The 20,483-nt window shown below is 43.9% G+C and overlaps 1 protein-coding gene and 1 non-coding gene across 2 annotated transcripts; one reads left to right on the forward strand and one right to left on the reverse strand.

Annotated features, from left to right (window-relative positions):
• The first annotated feature begins 14,904 nt into the window (after positions 1–14,904).
• Positions 14,905–18,467, forward strand: LOC125513494 (rac-like GTP-binding protein 6). The gene is made up of 7 exons (XM_048678622.2): positions 14,905–15,342; positions 16,486–16,573; positions 16,686–16,795; positions 17,179–17,242; positions 17,619–17,683; positions 17,800–17,865; positions 17,956–18,467. The coding sequence occupies exons 1-7, from the start codon at positions 15,244–15,246 to the stop codon at positions 18,055–18,057; spliced, it is 594 nt and encodes a 197-aa protein (XP_048534579.1). The 5' UTR covers positions 14,905–15,243; the 3' UTR covers positions 18,058–18,467.
• A 1,507-nt stretch (positions 18,468–19,974) lies between these two features.
• TRNAS-GCU (transfer RNA serine (anticodon GCU)) lies at positions 19,975–20,056 on the reverse strand. The gene has a single exon. It is a non-coding gene; the product is annotated as a tRNA-Ser (tRNA).
• Between the last annotated feature and the right edge of the window lie 427 nt (positions 20,057–20,483).

The following is a 20,483-nucleotide window of genomic DNA, read 5'->3' on the forward strand; positions in this document are numbered from 1 at the left end:
GATGTTGTGAACACCTGACAGACACATCCTGATGACTACTTGATAGTTTAGTGCACCATACTTTATGGCTTAGAATCGGGATTCCAATGACGTTTTGAACGCCAAAGAACATATGAGATGTTCCAAGAGCTGAAATTGGGATTTCAGGCTCATGCTCGTGTTGAGAGGTGTGAGACCTCTGACAAGTTCTTTTGCCAACAAGATGGAGGAGAATAGCTCAGCTAGTGAGCATGTGCTCAGAATGTCTGGGTGCTACAATCACTTAAATCAAATGGGAGTTAAACTTCCGGATAAGATAGTGATTGATAGAGTTCTCTAGCCACTATCACTAAGCTACTAGATCTTCGTGATGAACTATGACATGCAAGGGATGGAATTGATCCCGGAGCTATTTGCGGTGCTTAAGACCGCAAAAGGTACAAATCAAGAAGGAGCATCAAGTGTTGATGGTTTAACAAGACCACTGGTTTCAAGAAGGGCAAGGGCTAGAAGGGAAACTTCATGGATGGCAAACCAGTTGCCGCTCCAGTGAAGGAACCCAAGGTTGAACCCAAACTCGAGACTAAGTGCTTCTATTGTAAGGGGAATGGTCACTGGTAGCGGAATTACCCCAAATGCATGGTAGATGAGAAGGCTGGCAACTTCAACAAAGTAAATACGTGTTATTAATGTGTACCTCACTAGTACTCCTGGTAGCACCGGGGTATTGGATACCGGTTCAGTTACTATTATTGGTAACTTGAAGCAAAAGCTACGGACTAAACGGAGACTGGCTAAGGGCGAGGTGACGATGTGTGTTGGAAGTGTTTCCAAAGTTGATGAGATCACCATCGCACGCTCCATCTGCCTTCGGGATTAGTATTGAACCTAGATAAATGTTATCAGGTGTCTACGTTGAGCATGAATATGATTAGATCATGTTCATTGCAATACGGTCATTCATTTAAGTTAGAGAATAATGGTTATTCTGTTTACATGAATGATACCTTTCATGGTCATGCACCCTATGTGAATGGTTCATTGAATCTCGGTCGTGGTAATACACATGTTCACGCCAAAAGATGTAGAGTTAATAATGATAGTACCACTTTCTCATGGCACTGCCGCTTAGGTCATATTGGCGTAAGATGCATGAAGAAACTCCATGTCGATGGATGTTTGGAGTCACTTGATTTTGAATCGCTTGACACATGCGAGCCATGCCTCATGGGCAGATGACTAAGACCCCATTTTCAGGTACAATGAAACGGGCAAGTGACTTGTTGGAAATCATGCATACCGATGCGTGTGATCCAATGAGAATTGAAGCGTGCGGTGGATATCACTATTTTCTCATCTTCACTGACGATTTGAGTAGATACAGGTATATTTACTTAATGAAGCACAAGTCTGAAACGTTTGAAAAGTTCAAGCGATTTTAGAGTGAAGTTAAGAATCATCATAACAAAAAGGATCATGTTCCTACGATCTGATCAAAAAGGGGATTTTCTGAGTTATGAGTTTGGTAATCACTTAAGACATTGTGGAATTGTTTCACAGTTGAAGCCACCTGGAACACCACAAGGTAATGGTGTGTCCGGACGTCGTAATCGAACCCTATGAGATATGGTGCGATCTATGATGTCTCTTACCAATCTACCATTTTCATTTTGAGGTTATGCGTTAGAGAAAGCTGTATTCACTTTAGATAGGACACCATCTAAGTCCATTGAGACGACGTCATATGAACATTGGTTTGGCAAGAAACCAAAGTTGTCGTTTCTTAATGTTTGGGGCTGCGATGCTTAAGGCTTTAGCAGGAGAAGCTCAAACCCAAAGCGGACGAACACATCTTCATAGGATACCCAAAGGTGACAGTTGGGTATACCTTCTATCTCAGATCCGAGTGCAAATTGTTTGTCGCTAAGAACGGGTCCTTTCTCGAGAAGGAGTTTCTCAAGAAAGAATTGAGTGGGAGGAAGATAGAACTTAATGAGGTTGCCAAACCTTTATTTCAACCAGAGAGTAATGCAACACAGAAAGATGTTTTCTATGGAGCCTACGTCTGTTGAATAGGAAGTGAATGATAGTGATCATAAAGCTTCGGATCAAGTTGCTATCAAACCTCGTAGGTCGACAAGGATATGTACTACTCCTAAGTGGTACGGTAATCATGTCTTAGATATCATGTTGTTAGACAACAATGAACCTACGAGCTATGGAGAAGTGATGGTGGACCCGTATTCCGACAAATGGTTAGAAGCCATGAAATCCGAGATAGGATCCATATATCAGAACAAAGTATGGACTTTGGTGGACTTGACCGATGATCGGCAAGCCATTGAGATAAATGGGTCTTTAAGAAGAAGACGGGCGTGGGCGGTAATGTTACCGTCTATGAAGCTCGACTTGTGGGAAAGAGTCTTTTCACAAGTTCAAGGAGTTTACTACGATGAGAATTTCTCACCCGTAGCGATGCTTAAGTCCGTCAGAATCATGTTAGCATAAGCTGTATTTTTCGATTATGAAATCTTACAGATGGATGTCAAAACAAGTTTTCTTACCAGTTTTCATAAGAAAAGTTGTATGTGATACAATAAAAGGTTTTGACGATCCTAAGGATGCTAAAAGGTATGCTGGCTCCAGCAATCCTTCTATGGACTAGAGCAAGCATCTCGGAATCGGAATATATGTTTTGATGGAGTGATCAAAGCTTTTAGGTTTATACAATGTTTGCTAGAAACTTGTATTTACAAGAAAGTGAGTGGGAGCACTACAACATTTCTGATAAGTATATGTGGATGACATATTGTTGATCCGAAATAATTTCTGAAAAGCATAAACGGTTTCTTTGAAGAGTGATTTTCAAAGGAAGACCTGGATAAAGCTGCTTACATATTGGGCATCAAGATCTATAGAGATAGATCAAGACGCCTGATGATACTTTCAAAGAACGCACACCTTGACATGTTTTTGAAGGAGTTCAAAATAGATCAGTCAAAGAAGGGGTTCTTGCCTGAGTTGTAAGGTGTGAAGTTGAGTAAGACTCAAAGCTTGACCATGGCAGAAGAAAGAGGAAGGACGAAGGTCGTCCCCTATGCTTTTGTCATTGGCTCTATACGGTATGCCATGCTGAAGTACCGCACCTGATGTGTGCCTTGCCACATGTCTGGCAAGAGGGGACAAAGGTGATCTAGGAATGGATCACCAGATAGCGGTCAAAATTATCCTTAGAGGAATAAGGAAATGTTTCTCGGTTATGAAGGTGATAAAGAGTTCGACATAAAGAGTTACGTCGATGCAAGCTTAAAACCTATCCGGATAGCTCTGAGTAGAGATACCGGATACGTATAATGGAGCAATAATTTGGAATATCTTCAAGTGGAACGTGGTAGCAGCATCTACGACATAAAGTTTTGTGAAATACATAGCGATCTGAATATGGCAAGACCCGTTGACTACAACCTCTCTCACAAGCATAACATGATCAAACCTAGAACTCATTGAGTATTAATCACATAGTGATGTGAACTAGATTAGTGACTCTAGTAAACTCTTTGGATGTTGGACACATGGCGATGTGACCTGTGAGTGTTAATCACATGGCGATGTGAACTAGATTATTGACTCTAGTGCAAGTGGGAGACTGTTGGAAATATGCCCTAGAGGCAATAATAAATTGGTTATTATTATATTTCCTTGTTCATGATAATCGTTTATTATCCATGCTAGAATTGTATTGATACGAAACTCAGATACATGTGTGGATACATAGACAACACCATGTCCCTAGTAAGCCTCTAGTTGACTAGCTCGTTGATCAATAGATGGTTACTGTTTCCTGACCATGGACATTGGATGTCGTTGATAACGGGATCACATCATTAGGAGAATGATGTGATGGACAAGACCCAATCCTAAGCCTAGCACAAAGATCGTGTAGTTCGTATGCTAAAGCTTTTCTAATGTCAAGTATCATTTCCTTAGACCATGAGATTGTGCAACTCCCGGATACCGTAGGAGTGCTTTGGGTGTGCCAAACGTCACAACGTAACTGGGTGGCTATAAAGGTACACTACAGGTATCTCCGAAAGTGTCTGTTGGGTTGGCACGAATCGAGACTGGGATTTGTCACTCCGTGTAAACGGAGAGGTATCTTTGGGCCCACTCGGTAGGACATCATCATAATGTGCACAATGTGACCAAGGAGTTGATCATGGGATGATGTGTTACGGAATGAGTAAAGAGACTTGCCGGTAACGAGATTGAACAAGGTATCGGGATACCGACAATCGAATCTCGGGCAAGTACAATACCGCTGGACAAAGGGAATTGAATACGGGATTGATTGAATCCTCGACATCGTGGTTCATCCGATGAGACCATCGTGGAGCATGTGGGAGCCAACATGGGTATCCAAATCCCATTGTTGGTTATTGACCGGAGAGTTTTCTCGGCCATGTCTGCATGACTCCCGAGCCCGTAGGGTCTACACACTTAAGGTTCGATGACGCTAGGGTTATAGGGAAAGTATGTACGCGGTTACCGAATGTTGTTCGGAGTCCCGGATGAGATCCCGGACGTCACGAGGAGTTCCGGAATGGTTCGGAGGTAAAGATTAATATATAGGAAGTATGGTTTTGGCCACCGGAAGTGTTCCGGGCATCACCGGTAGTGTATCGGGACCACCGGAGGGGTCCGGGGGTCCACCAGGTGGGGCCACCAGCCCCGGAGGCCTACATGGGCCAATAGTGGGAAGGGACCAGTCCCTAGGTGGGCTGGGGCGCCTCCCACCAAGGCCCAAGGCGCCTCCAAGAGGGGAAGGGGGCAAACCCTAGGGCAGATGGGCCCTAAGGCCCACCCCAGGTGCGCCTCCCCCTCTCCTCCTTAGGGCCACCACCCTAGATGGGATCTAGGGCTGCCGTCACCCCTAGGGAGGAAACCCTAGGTGGGGGCGCAGCCCTCCCTCTCCCCCTATATATAGTGGAGGCAAAGGGGCAGCCCAACAGATGAAGTTCCTCCCCTGTTGGCGCAGCCCTACCCCTCTCCCTCCTCGTCTCTCGTAGTGCTTTGCGAAGCCCTGCTGGAGTCCCGCGCTCCTCCACCACCACCACGCCGTCATGCTGCTGCTGGATGGAGTCTTCCCCAACCTCTCCTTCTCCCCTTGCTGGATCAAGGCGTAGGAGACGTCACCGGGTTGTACGTGTGTTGAACACGGAGGTGCCGTCCGTTCGGCACTAGGATCATCGGTGATTTGGATCACGACGAGTACGACTCCATCAACCTCGTTCACTTGAACGCTTCCGCTTAGCGATCTACAAGGGTATGTAGATGCACTCTCCTTCCCCTCGTTGCTAGATTACTCCATAGATTGATCTTGGTGATGCGTAGAAAATTTTAAATTTCTGCTACATTCCCCAACAAATCCGAGACGGTTCACAGAGAGGAAACATGTGCAAGCATGCACACAGTTGCCGTTTGCAAACCGTGTGCGATGTCAGACAATATCACAAACGGTGTGGGCAAACTAAACGTTTGTGTTAGTTGCCTTATCGTACACGATTCACAACCATGAACTGTTTCTGATGAAGTATCCATCGTAAACGTTGCACCACAGGATAGCGTGTGCGATAGTTGTCATGTACGATGATGTTATGACGGTCCGACGTTTCATAATATTGTTTGACACTCGTACGACGATTAGCTAATCTTCTTAACGGTGAACCGTTTGTGATGGGCCACGCATCATACACGTTCTATAATAGTGAATCGTTTGTGATGGGCCACGCATCTTAAACGTAGCACCACAGAATACCGACTGTTATGGCAATGTGAGCAGAAACGAGTAGGAGTACTATAGGGGCCCTATCCCGACGGTTTCTGGGTCGTGTGGGAAGGACCCCCCTATCGCGCACACTCACTTGGCGACGATACCAAATGCCATCATAGAAAGGGGTTAAAAACCATTTGTTTAGGACCAACGCATACTAGTGGTGGTCGAGCTTTGAGTCTTACTCCACTTCACACCTTACAACTCAGGCAAGAACTCCTTCTTTAACTGATCCATTTTTGAACTCCTTCAAAATCATGTCAAGGTATGTGCTCTGTGAAAGTCTTACCAGGCCTCTTGACCTATCTCTATAGATCTTGTTTCCCAATATGTAAGCACCTTTACCCAGGTCTTCCTTTGAAAAACTCCTTTCAAACAACCCTTTATGCTTTCCAGAAATTCTACATCATTTCTGATCAAAAATATGTCATCCACATATACTTATCAGAAATGTTGTAGTGTTCCCACTCACTTTCTTGTAAATACAAGTTTTCTTGCATGCAAACTTTGCATAAACCCAAAAGCTTTGATCACCTCATCAAAGCGTATGTTCCAACTCCGAGAGGCTTGCTCCACTCCATAGAAGGATCGCTGGAGCTTGCATACCTTTTAACATCCTTAGCATCGACACAGCCTTCTGGTTGTATTCACATACAACCTTTCCTCACGGAAACCGTCAAGGAAACTTTGTTTTGACATCCATCTGCCAGATTTCGTAATTGAAAATGCAGCAACTACTAACATAATTCCAATAGACTTTAGCATCACTATGAGTGAGAAAGTCTCATCATAGTCAACTCCTTGAAGTTGTCGAAAACTTCTTTGCGACAAGTCGAGCTTCATAAATGGTGACATTACCATCAACGTCTGTCTTCTTCTTAAGGATCCATTTATTCTCAATGGCTTGCCGATCATCGGGCAAGTCCACCAAAGTCCACACTTTGTTCTCATACTTGGATCCTATCTCGGATTTCATGGCTCCTAGCCATTTGTTGGAATCTGGGCCCACCATCGATTCTTCATAGTTCGTAGGTTCATTGTTGTTTAGCAACATGACCCCCAAGATAGGATTGCCGTACCACTCAGGGGCGGTACAAGTCCTTGTCGACCTACGAGGCTCGGTAGTAACTTGATCTAAAGCTTCATGATCATCATTAGCTTCCTCTTCACTTGGCACTGGCGCCATAGAAACATCTTTCTGCATCATGCTACTTTCCAACTAAAGTGACGGTTCAACAACGTCATCAAGTTCTACCTTCCTCCCACTCAATTCTTTCGAGAGAAACTCCTCTAGAAAGGATCCATTCTTGGCAACAAAGACCTTGCCTTCGGATCTGAGATAGAAGGTGTACCCAACTGTTTCCTTAGGGTATCCTATGAAGATGCACTTGTCTGCTTTGGGTTCGAGCTTATCAGGCTGAAGCCTTTTCACATAAGCGTCGCAACCCCAAACCTTTAAGAAATGACAATTTAGGTTTCTTGCCAAACCATAAATTATACGGTGTCGTCTCAACGGATTTAGATGGTGCCCTACTTAAAGTGAATGTAGTTGTCTCTAATGCATAACCCCAAAATGATATTGGTAGATCGGCAAGAGACATCATAGAACGCACCATATCCAATAAGGTATGATTACGACATTCGAACACACCATTACGCTATAGTGTTCTAGGTGGGGTCAACTGTGAAACAATTCCACATTATCTTAAGTGATTGCCAACCTCATAACTCAGATATTCTCCCCCTCGATCAGATCATAGGAATTTAATCTTCTTGTTACGATGATTCTCAACTTCACTTTGAAATTTCTTGAACTTTTCAAATGTTTCATACTTATGCTTCATTAAGCAAACATACACATATCTACTCAAATCATCGGTGAAGGTGAGGAAATAAAGATATCCACCGTGCGCATTCCATTGTATGATTTCCAACAAGTCACTTGCCTATTCCATTGTTCCGGAAAACGGCGGTTTAGTCATCTTTCCCATGAGGCATAGTTCGCATGTGTCAAGTGACTCGAAAAGTCCATCAGCATGGAGTTTCTTCATGTGCTTTACACCTATATGACCTAAGCGATAGTGCCACAAGAAAGTGTTACTATCATTACCAACTCTACATCTTTTGGCATCAATGTTATGAACATGTGTATCACTATGATCGAGATTCAATAAACCATTCACATTGTGTGCATGACCATAGAAGGTATTATTCATGTAAACAGAATAACCATTATTCTTTGACTTAAATGAATAATCGTATTGCAATAAACACGATCTTATCATGTTCATGCTCAACGCAGACACCTAAATAACATTTATCTAGGTTCAACACTAATCTCGAAGGTAGAGGGAGTGTGCGATGGTGATCACATCAACCTTGGCAACACTTCCAACACACATCGTCACCTCGCCCTTAGCTAGTCTCCATTTATTTCACAGATTTTGTTTCGAGTTACCAATATTAGCAACTGAACCGGTATCTAATACCCTAGTGCTATTAGGAGTACTAGTAAGGTACACATCAATAACATGTATATCAAATATACTTTTGTTGAAGTTGTCAGCCTTGTTATCTATTGGGGTAGTTCCGCTACCAGTGACCGTTCCCCTTACAATAGAAGCACTTAGTCTCGGGTTTGGGTTCAACCTTGGGTTTCTTCACTGGAGCGGCAACTGGCTTGCCATTAATGAAGTTTCCCTTCTTGTCCTTGCCCTTCTTGAAACCAGTGGTCTTGTTAACCACCAACACTTGATGCTCCTTCTTGATTTCTACCTTCGTGGCCTTAAGCACCACGAACAGCTCTGGGATCATCTCCATCCCTTGCATGTTATAGTTCACCATGAAGCTCTAGTAGCTTGGTGATAGTGAATGGAGAACTCTGTCAATCACTATCTTATCTGGAAGATTAACTCCCACTTGATTCAAGCGATTGTAACACCTAGACATTCTGAGCACATGCTCACTGGCCGAGCTATCCTCCATCTTGTAGGCAAAGAACTTGGTCAGAGGTCTCATACCTCTCAACACAGGCATGAGCCTGAAATACCAATTTCAGCTCTTGGAACATCTCATATGTTCCATGGCATTCAAAACACCTTTGGAGCCCCGATTCTAAGCCGTAAAGCATGGTGCACTAAACTATCAAGTAGTCATCAGAACGTGTCTGCCAGATGTTCACAACATCCACAAACGACGCTAGAGGGGTTGGCACACTGAGCGGTCCATCAAGGACATAAGCCTTCTGTGCAGCAGTGAGGACAATCCTCATACTATGGCCCTAGTCCGCATAATTGCTTACAATATCTTTCAACTTAGTCTTTCTCTAGGAACATATTAAAATAGGGAGCTATTACGCGAGCTATTAACCTACAACATGATTTGCAAAGACAACTTAGTCTATTGTTCATGATAATGAGTTCAATTAATCATATTACTTAAGAACTCCCACTCAAATCAACATCCCTCCAGCTGTCCGAGCGCAACATGATCCAAATTCACCAACCCAAGTCTGATCATCACATGAGATGAGGTGGTTTCAATGGTGAACATCTCCATGTTGATCATATATACTATATGACTCATGTTCGACCTTTCGGTCTCTTGTGTTCCGAGGCCATGTCTGTACATGCCAGGCTCGTCAAGTTTAACCCAAGTGTCCCGCATGTGCAAAACTGGCTTGCACCTATTGTATGTGAACATAGAGTCTATCACACCAGATCATCATGTGGTTCTTCGAAATGACGAACTTTCACAACGGTGCACACTTGGGGAGAACACAATTTTTATCTTGAAATTTTAGTGAGGGATCACCTTATAATGCTACCGTCGTCCTAAGCAAAATAAGATGCATAAAAGGTTTAACATCATATGAAAATCATAAGTTACATGATATGGCCATCATCTTGTGCTTTTGATCTCCATCTCCAAAGCACCAGCATGATCTCCATCGTCACCGGATTGACACCATGATCTCCATCATCGTGTCGCCATTGTGGTTGTCACGCCAACCATGCTTCTACAACTATTGATACCATTTAACGATAAAGTAAGGCATTACATAACGCTTAATGATTGACACACATGTCATACAATAATTAAGACAACCCTATGGCTCGTTCGGTTGCCGTATTCATCGACATGCAAGTCGTGATAAACTATACAAAACACGGTCATCTCATACATCAAATATATCGCATCATGTCTTTGGCCATATCATATCACAACATACCGTGCAAAAACAAGTTAGACATACTCTAATTTGTTGTTGCATGTTTTACGTGGCTGCTATGGGTATCTAGCAAGAACGATTCTTACGTACGCAAAGCCACAAGGTGATATGCAAGTTTCTATTTAACCTTCTACAAGGACCGCCTTTGTCGAATCCGATTCAACTAAGGTGGGAGAGATAGACACCCGCCGGCCATCTTTCTCCAACAAGTTGCATGTTAGTCGATGGAACTGGTCTCATGTACGTGGACATATAAAGTTGGCCTGGGCCGCTTCATCCCACAATACCGCTGAATCAAGAAAAGACCAAGGAAGCAAGCAATCTAAATATCAATGCCCACAAACTCCTTTGTGTTCTACTCGTGATATCATCTACGCAAAACCTGGCTCTGATACTCCCTCCGTTTCTTTTTAGTCCGCATACAAGATTTGGTCAAAGTCAAACTTCATAAACTTTGACTAACTTCATAGAACAAAATATCAACATTCATAATATGAAATCAGTATTACTATATGCATCATGATATCAATTTTCATAGCACATATAGCTTTAGTATTATAGATGTTGATATCTTTTGATATATATTTGGTCAAACTTTGCATCGCTTGACTTTGACCAAATCTTATATGCAGACTAAAAAGAAACGGAGGGAGTACCATAGTTGGGGAACGTTGCATGTGAAACAAAAAATTTCCTACGCTCACCAAGATCAATCTAGGAGATGAACATCTACGAGAGGAGAGATTTCATCTACATACCCTTGTAGATCGCTAAGCGGAAGCGTTAAGAAACGTGGTTGATGTAGTCCAACATCTTCGCGCTCCAATCAAGATCCGTCCCGCAAACTCCTGATCCAAGTGCCGAACGGACGGCACCTCCACGTTCAACACACGTATGGCTTGGTGAAGCCTTCACCTCCTCCATCCAGTGAGCAATGGTGGAGTAGTAGCTCGAGTCCTTCGGCAACACGACGGCATGGTGGCGGCGGCGGCGGTGGAATCTCAGCAGAGCTTCGCTAAGCACAACAGAGAAGAAGAGGGCTACGAAGAAGAGGGAGGGCAGCGCCGTGGCATAGATGAGTGCGACTTCCCTCTCTCCCCTCCCCTATATATAGGGGGAAGGGTGGAGGGAGGGGCGCCCCTAGGGTTTCCCCTAGGGGGTGGCAGCCAAGATGGGGCAACTCCCTATATGGGTTTTGGGTGGCCCCCTAGCTAGGTGCCTTGCCCCCAAGCAAGGGAGAGGCAGCCCTAGGGGGCACACCCACCCTCCTGGTGATCGTGAGCTGAGGTGAGGGGGCGCACAACCCCTTAGTTGGGTGGTGTGCCTCCCTCCCTTGGCCCATGAGGCCCCCCAACACTTGTCGGGGCCCCCGAAACCCCTTTCGGTTTTCCTGGTCATAACCTGGTACCCCCGGAACACTTTCGGACTCCAATACGTACCCTTCGTCCTATATATCAATCTTCACCTTCAGACCATTCCAGAGTTCCTTGTCACACACGGGATCTCATCCGTGACTCACCAAAACAACTCAACTATACTTATATCGTCACCAAACGTTAAGTGTGTAGACCCTGCGGGTTCGGGAACTATGTAGACATGACCGAGACACCTCTATGGCCAATAAGCAATAGCGGGACCTGGATGTCCATATTGGTTCCTACATATTCTACGAAGATCTTTATTGGTCGAACCTCGATGTCAAGGATTCAGATAATCCCATATGCAGTTCCCTTTGTCTATCGGTATGTTACTTGCCCAAGATTCGGTCGTCGGTATCACCATAACTAGTTCAATCTCATTACCGGCAAGTCTCTTTACTCGTTTCGTAATACAAGATCCCATGGCTAACTCATTAGTCACATTGCTTGCAAGCCTGTTGCGATGTTGTATTACCGAGTGGGCCCTGAGACACCTCTTCGTCATACAGAGTGACAAATCCCAGTCTTGATCCATGCCAACTCAACAGACATCCTCGGAGATACCTGTAGAGCATCTTTATAGTCACCCAGTTACGTTGCGACGTTTGATACACAAAAGGTATTCCTCCGGTGTCAGTGAGTTGCATGATCTCATGGTCATAGGAACAGATACTTGACATGCAGAAAACGATAGCAATAAACTTGATACGATCATATGCTACGCTTATAGTTTGTGTCTTGTCCATCACATCATTCTCCTAATGATGTGACCCCGTTATCAAATGACAACTCATGTCTATGGTTAGGAAACCTTCACCATCTTTGATCAATGAGCTAGTCTAGTAGAGGCTCACTGGGGACACATTGTTGTCTATGTATCCACACATGTACCTGAGTTTCCGATCAATACAATTTTAGCATGGACAATAAACAATTATCATGAACAGGGAAATATGATAATAACCAATTTATTATTGCCTCTAGGGCATATTTCCAACAGTGGGTGCAATATGTAGATGTGTATGTGTTTGATTCATCCAGTACCTTCCAATGTGGACTCCCTCTTAATCGTACGGATTTCCTATGACCAAAGAAATAAACGCACCAAAAATGCCATCTTTGTTATTTTCCGTCCGGAAGGGTGCCCAACCATCTTGTGCCATAAAGAGTATACCTGTGTAGTTTAGGCATACAGTTAGTCTGCAAATTGCATTGTCATCAAGAACAAAACATTTAAGGCGGTAAATGCCCTTACACATAGGTATCGTCTAGGGTTTGATATTACAATGGGATGGACATGTGATGGAAGTGAAGATGATGATGGAGATGATTGATGTTGGTGTCTCCTTGTACGAGGTGTTGACGATGGCAATGTCCTCCTTGTCGATTTCCCCTCTGGATCCCTTCTAGAGGCCAGGGTTCTTTGTTCTGGAGAGTATTCTAGTGGCTCTGTGCATCTGGTACTCGATCCGCTTGCGCAAGGTAGAAATACTGGACTAGGGGTTGCGGCGACGGCTGGTGCGATAGGTGTAACAAGCACGTAGATCGTACCGGACGCCGTTGTTCGCTTTGGATCCCTTGTGGCGACTGGTTTCTTCTCCACTTTATGGTTGTCTTCTATCATGATATTTAACATGATTTTTACACCACAATCTTGTATTTCCTCCTTCACCTCAAAGTACCTCGGTGGGTAAAATCTTGGTGCAAACAGACAAAAAGAGGTGCGCGGACATGGTAAAATATGACAAACCCTACAACTAAGGTGCAAGATAAAAGGTAAAAATAATGCAAAAGTTCGACTCATCAAAAAACCGCTGCAAATTTGCAACGTCCTCCTCAATGCACAGTGCTGAAGAGCCATTACATAAAGCGGAGCCCAAAGGTTGTTTAACTACTATCGAGTGAGGACAATCCAAACGAAACAGTGAATAGGTAAACACTTGTGACATCCCTTGGCCAAAGCGTGGAACCTTTACCAAATCGAGCATGCCTTACTTTCCGGTAGCGAAGCACATCTCCTACATTTATGACCACACAACTAGCCCTGCCAAGGAAATGATGGATCCTTATTGTCTAGCTCAAAACAACTGTTGCATGATTTCGATGAAAAATGAGCTCTTCATCAAAACAAGTTGGTCTTACTTGCGGCCATCGTAGCATAACTCCTACATTTATGACAGTGTCATCAACGTCCCCCTCCTTGATGCACCTTACCGAAGAACCATATCATAAAGCTAACATAATCGAAAGAAAAAGATAGACAAACACATGTTATACCTTTTGGACAAAAAAAGTGAAATCTTTATCGAATCAAGCGAGCCTTACTTACGACCAGCATGGCATAACTCATAGAGTTATGACGACACAACTAAGAACATGGTGGATTCTTATTGTCCGCCTTGTAGTAAGCGTTAAAACCTTTTCGACCATACGTGAGATATCCGCTCAATCAAGCTGGCCTTACTGGCCTTACTGGCGGCCAACGTATCACAACCCCTACATTTATAACGATACAGCTAATCCTGCCAACCCCTACATTTTTAAATTGTCTGGCTGGAAACAATTGTTGCATCTTTTCGATAAAAAGCGAGATCTTCATCGAATCAAGCTGGCCTTACTTGCGACCACCATAGGATAACCCATACATTTATTATGATGTCATCACCAACTCATCCTCCTTGATGCACCTTATGGAAGTACCATACCATCAAGCTAACATAGAAGATCTTTAGTGACAACAAGCGCAAGAAAAAGGTAGACAAACACACATTATACCTTTTCAACAACAAAAATATGAAATCTTTATCGAATCAAGCGAGCCTTACTTACGGCCAGCATAGCACAACTCATACATTTACGATACAACCAAGAACACGGTGGATTCTTACTGCCCGCCTCGTAGTAAGCGTTACAATCTTTTCAGCCACACGTAAGATCTCTATCCAATCAAGCTGGCCTTACTGGCGACCAGCTTATGACAACCCCTACATTTACGACGATACAGCTAGCCCTGCCAAAGGATACACGGCGGATTCTTACTGTTCGCCTCGTAGCAAGCGTTACAACCTCTTCGACGACACGTGAACTGGCCTTACTGGCGACCAACGTAGCACAACCCCTACATTTATGACGATACAGCTAACCCTACCAAGGATACATGATGGATTCTTACCATCAGCCTCGGGAATCGGACTAGAAATCTACACGCAATCAACTGTTTGCACTACCTAGCCAGTAAGAACTTTATATTTCCCTACAAACAAAAAAGAAATTTTATATTTTTTGCTCAAGAAACATTTGTCCAAAACTCATGAATGAATAAGCTTGCACGCGGGATTAGCCATGAAATTAATTATGGGGCGGGCGTGATGATGGCTGCCGGGGCCGGGCAGGAGCGGGCGGTAATAAAGAAGGAAATGATGCGCGCGCACACCGTGTCCACCCCCACCCACCCCACCCCACCCACCGTTCTCTCTCTCCCTCTTCTTCTCCCTCGGCGAGCAGAGGGTGGGAGACCAGGCTAAGCGGAGGCATCCCAGCGATTCGGCGCGGAGACCGCTTCCTCGGCCGCACCCCCGCATCCCTCTCCTCCCCCTCCCCCGCGCTCCCCTCCATTTGTCCCCGCCCCCGCGCCCCCCAATCTTAACCTCCACACCCGCCCCTGGGCCTCGCTCCTCTGGCCCCAAATCTTAACCAGCTCCCCCCCTCCGCCCCCTTCTTCTTCCCCCCCCCTCCCCTCCCCTGTCTCGCCCGCAGCTTCACCGGCAGCGAGGGAAAGAGGGAGGATGAGCGCGTCCAGGTTCATAAAGTGCGTCACCGTGGGGGACGGCGCCGTCGGCAAGACTTGCATGCTCATCTCCTACACCTCCAACACCTTCCCCACCGTACGTCCCTCCCTCTCTTCCTTTATTTCTTTTCTTACTTGTAGTTCTTGGGTAATGCCAGGTTGCTTCTTGTTCTTGTTCTTGTAGAGGCGGACAAATGTTGCTGCTTGCGCCTTTTATGCGGATTGGTTGATTGATTCTTTGTGTGCGTGTGTTCCTAATTAGGGGGTGGGGGAAGCAGAGGCTGGTTCTTGATCTAGATTTGGGTGGCGTTTCTGCGCTCGATTCGCCCCCCGGCGGCTCCTAATTTGGGCACAATGCGGTCGCCAATTTCGATCTTTTCTCGTCTAGGGTTGCCAGTTTCTTTTAGCGAAATGGGGATCTTTGCGGCTGATACTTCAAAATCAGCCCCAAATTAGGATTTATTCTGTACGGGAAATTTTCGCTGTCGATTTCGTTACCATTTAGTAGGAACAGCAACATTGCAGGGGGGGAAAAGATAGTATAGGGAGATTTCGTCGGCTCGTGATTTCGTACCAAATTGGCTCCACTCCCCAGCCGGCAATGTGGGGGCTGCGGATCCGTTTCAAACAGCCGGAGATCGCTTTCCAGCCTTTCCTTTTAGCCGAGTAGCGGAGTAGTACCCTACCTCGACCACTCACACCTTCCGTATGGTTGGTGGGTGCCATTCTTTGTTTCTTTCACGCAAATCCACACACCAATTGCAGCACCCACCTTTTCACGCATGCTTCGTTTTCAAACGAAAGATTTCTTTTTACTCTCTCCCTTGAGGAAAGAAAGAAAGAAACCTTCGAGACAAGACAAGATAATACCACCACCCATGATGGGGTTACTCTGCTTTGGGAGGGTAGATTAGCTTGGAGCCCTGAGTCATGGTGACCACGTAGTGGTGGTAGCAGCTGCAGTAGAATATCCAGTTGGACCACCCACCTACATGGGGTCTGGTGTTTGTGCCATCTTGGTATGCTTATCTTCAGGCATGGCTACATGAGTGGAAGAATTTAATTCACCTCGCTGTCGTCCGTCCGATGGCCATGTGGCTGGTTCTAGAACATGGAAGAAAGAATTTGGCTGCACTTGTTGTTAATTCACTCCGACGGCCATGTGGCTGTTTCTTGAATTTGGAAAAAGGAATTTGGCTGCACTTGCTGTTTATCTTACTACTGCTGTTCTTCTTGGCAGGACTATGTGCCAACGGTGTTTGACAACTTCAGTGCTAATGTTGTGGTTGATGGCAACACTGTCAACCTCGGGCTATGGGATACTGCAGGTAACTGGCTCTTCTTTCTGTCTTGGTTTGCTGATGGTTACACGTTTGTTCTGTCTGCTTGGTTTGTTTCTGGTGCCGAGTTGTAAAAGCTCAATCTTTGGGACTACAACAGGTCAGGAGGACTACAACAGACTGAGACCGCTGAGTTATCGTGGAGCTGATGTCTTCCTTCTGGCCTTCTCACTTATCAGCAAGGCCAGCTATGAGAATGTTTCAAAGAAGGTAACAGTCTGATCCTTATTATCTCTTATATGCAAATAAATTTGTTCTGCACATTGCTGGTCCAGAAGTTCATTTCACGATCATTTCTGTGGTCACCCTCATGAGTTATCCAATCACATTATTATGTTTTTTGCATGTATGTCATGTTTGATGAGTGTTTTTTTTCCTTCAGTGAGAAATTATTCCATGCTAGAAATAGGCTTTAATGCACTCTTGAATGGTTTTTCCAGTAGTCTCCTATTCATCAGAGATGATATAGTTAACCCTAATTTCTGTTCCTTGGTCATTATCTTGACTTGTTAATTTGTTCTCATTATTTTTATGGTTATACATATATGCTCAACCTATGCATTTCCTGAACCTGAATTCCGTTTTTGTTTCAGTGGATACCTGAGCTGAAGCATTATGCACCAGGTGTGCCTATTATCCTCGTGGGAACAAAGCTTGGTAAGAACGTCACATGGCTACATTGTTTTCAGAAATCTGACATCCTGTTGTGTTTACGACGGAAGTGACGTTGGGTTTCTAGGCACATAGGTCTTTGTAAAGTTATTCACAGTAACGTGCAATTGGAGCCACACACTACAAGTGAAAGCAGGGGATGCTATCCAGATGAAAATAAATGAGGAAAAAACCCTTGAATCTAAGCTTCTGTGAACCTCATAGTATTTCACCACTGCTTTCTGTGCTTGAGAATATTGGTATACACCTAGATGAATTGTTGGCTGTTTAGTTCTTCGTGCTTGTGTTCTTTACCCTTGAACCTTTGATGGTTTAGACTGTCAGTTGTATTCCATTTTCACTTTGTACATTGCCCTGGCAGATCTTCGAGATGACAAGCAGTTCTTTGTGGACCATCCTGGTGCTGTTCCTATCACTACTGCTCAGGTATGGATGCATTACATCATGACTTGATCTTTTTTTCCTTGACTTTTTGTCTTTCTTGCTCTTTCCCTTGAAGGAGGCAATGTTGTGTTACTAACTTCAGATGCCAAATTCTGTAGGGGGAGGAACTAAAAAAGTTAATAGGCGCACCCTACTACATCGAATGCAGCTCGAAGACCCAACTAGTATAGCTATCTTCTTACATGTTTGCTTATTGCATAATGCAATGTGAGATGCTGACAGAGTTTGTTTTTCTGGTCCTTGTCGATTTTCAGAATGTCAAGGGTGTATTTGATGCGGCAATAAAGGTGGTACTTGCGCCACCAAAGGCGAAGAAGAAGAAAAAGGCGCAGAGGGGGGCTTGCTCCATCTTGTGATCTAATCATCGGTAGACAAAGAACAAGGGCGAAGTTGCCGCCATGCTATATTATTGTTACGTCTTGCTTCAGCGGAGCTGCACTCTCATGGTCGTCGTCCCTCCCCCTACCCCACCCTAGGTTACCCACCGGCAGCTGCAGCAAGGTCTCTTTGTCGAGGCATTGGGCGATCCATTTGTTTGATTTCTCTTCTTCCTGCCTTGTGATTATCTCGTGTGACTGACAAGTCGTGGCAATTTAGGTAACTTGCTTAGTAGACGGTATTTCCCGTGTTTGAGACCCCGTAAAAAAAAAGTATCTCGTTGTTATCTCGGTTCCATAAGTAGAGACATGATGTAATCGCACTCAGTTTATTCTATTTTTGCTTGTTCTTTTCACTTCAATGGAAAATTATGTTTCCTTTCTTGTTATGGCCTGCCTGTATGCCTGCATTTAGATGCATCCTATCCTATGAATTGTGATTCGGTTTTGTTTCGCCGGCGTATGATTGCTGGCAAATGGAGCATGTGCTGTGCTTTGACCTGCCTGTTTTGATACTCACAGCTAGCACTTGTGGGTTGTGGCATATAATTGGAGATCATGGAGAGCATGTTGGCAGCAGGGTATGTTTTGTATGATATTGGGTGTGGTATCTGCTGCAATAGGATATTGTCGATATGTATCTGGCTGGGTACAATATCTGCCAGTCAGACAGGCCACCACTTCTATTTATTTTAAAACTTGGATACACATGCCATTGTGTGTCAATGGGGTATTAAATCTTTTGGGTGGATATGGTCTTGTTTGTTGGCCACCACTTGCCAGAAGCAATGCAACGCCGCCTGTCTGAATCAATTCAGAAGATGGCCAGCCAACTGAATTTGTCTGACGCTGTAACTCAAACAGAATTATTGCTTTAGAAGGATTGATTATTTGTGGCTGTATTTCAATCGGTTGGATCAAGGAGGGCGAACTAGAGTTACAATTTAATTTTATTGGAAAACATTCTATTTCACCAGACTGATTCTCTGTGCTGCATCAACTGCCTTGATCGCACCTCACCTATTACTTGGCGGCTAGGGCAAACTCACCCCTTCAGGCTTCGCCGGCGAGCCTGTGGATTCACCTCACCTTTGCTTGCGGTGGAATATTTCGTTTCTTATGATGTTGTCCCTAGAAAGAAGAAATACTCGGCTTTCCTTTGGACGAGATTTTTCTCGAATAAATAGATATACAACCTATAAGGATGAAGAAAAACAAAATAAAAAAGAAACGACGCCTAGAAAGAAGAAATACTCGGCTTTCCTTTGGACGAGATTTTTCTCGAATAAATAGATATACAACCACTAATATTTCTACCATGAGAACAGAAAATAAGGATGAAGAAAAACAAAATAAAAAAGAAACGACGCCTAGAAAGAAGAAATACTCGGCTTTCCTTTGGACGAGATTTTTCTCGAATAAATAGATATACAACCACTAATATTTCTACCATGAGAACAGAAAATAAGGATGAAGAAAAACAAAATAAAAAAGAAACGACGCCTAGAAAGAAGAAATACTCGGCTTTCCTTTGGACGAGATTTTTCTCGAATAAATAGATATACAACCACTAATATTTCTACCATGAGAACAGAAAATAAGGATGAAGAAAAACAAAATAAAAAAGAAACGACGCCTAGAAAGAAGAAATACTCGGCTTTCCTTTGGACGAGATTTTTCTCGAATAAATAGATATACAACCACTAATATTTCTACCATGAGAACAGAAAATAAGGATGAAGAAAAACAAAATAAAAAAGAAACGACGCCTAGAAAGAAGAAATACTCGGCTTTCCTTTGGACGAGATTTTTCTCGAATAAATAGATATACAACCACTAATATTTCTACCATGAGAACAGAAAATAAGGATGAAGAAAAATAAAATAAAAAAGAAACGACGCCTGAGAGATTCGAACTCTCGCGGGGAAACCCCATGTACTTAGCAGGCACACGCCTTAACCACTCGGCCAAAGCGTCGGTTATGTCACTGCACTGACTCCACCTTATATATTCATCTATATCAAGGCCCATCTTAAGGCCTTAGACTCCATGGGCCTTAGACCCTGCATTGCCCATAGGCCATAGAAGATGAGCGCGGCCCGCTCATCTTTTTCTGCCTGTGAACTTCTAAAAAAAAGAACTTTTTTTCTGCGTGTGCTGGGCACTGTGCTCACCGTCGTGCCTTGTCCAGCTGAAGACAGACAAGAAGACAGGGGCTGACGGTGCACGAGGGAATGGAAATATCGAAAGCTTCGAGGGAAACGCCTTTGGTTCTCAGGTGTATATACATCTGATATAATTTTATTTTAAAAGTCAAAAAAATTAGAAGTTTTTTAGAATAAACTTGACTTTTTTTTGCACCAGCATATAAATTTTCATGAATAAAAAATCAGCATCGACTTCA

The sequence above is a fragment of the Triticum urartu genome, chromosome 6A, assembly GCF_056163025.1.
Source record: "Triticum urartu cultivar PI428250 chromosome 6A, HENAU_Tu73, whole genome shotgun sequence".
NCBI classification, from domain to species: Eukaryota; Viridiplantae; Streptophyta; class Magnoliopsida; order Poales; family Poaceae; genus Triticum; species Triticum urartu.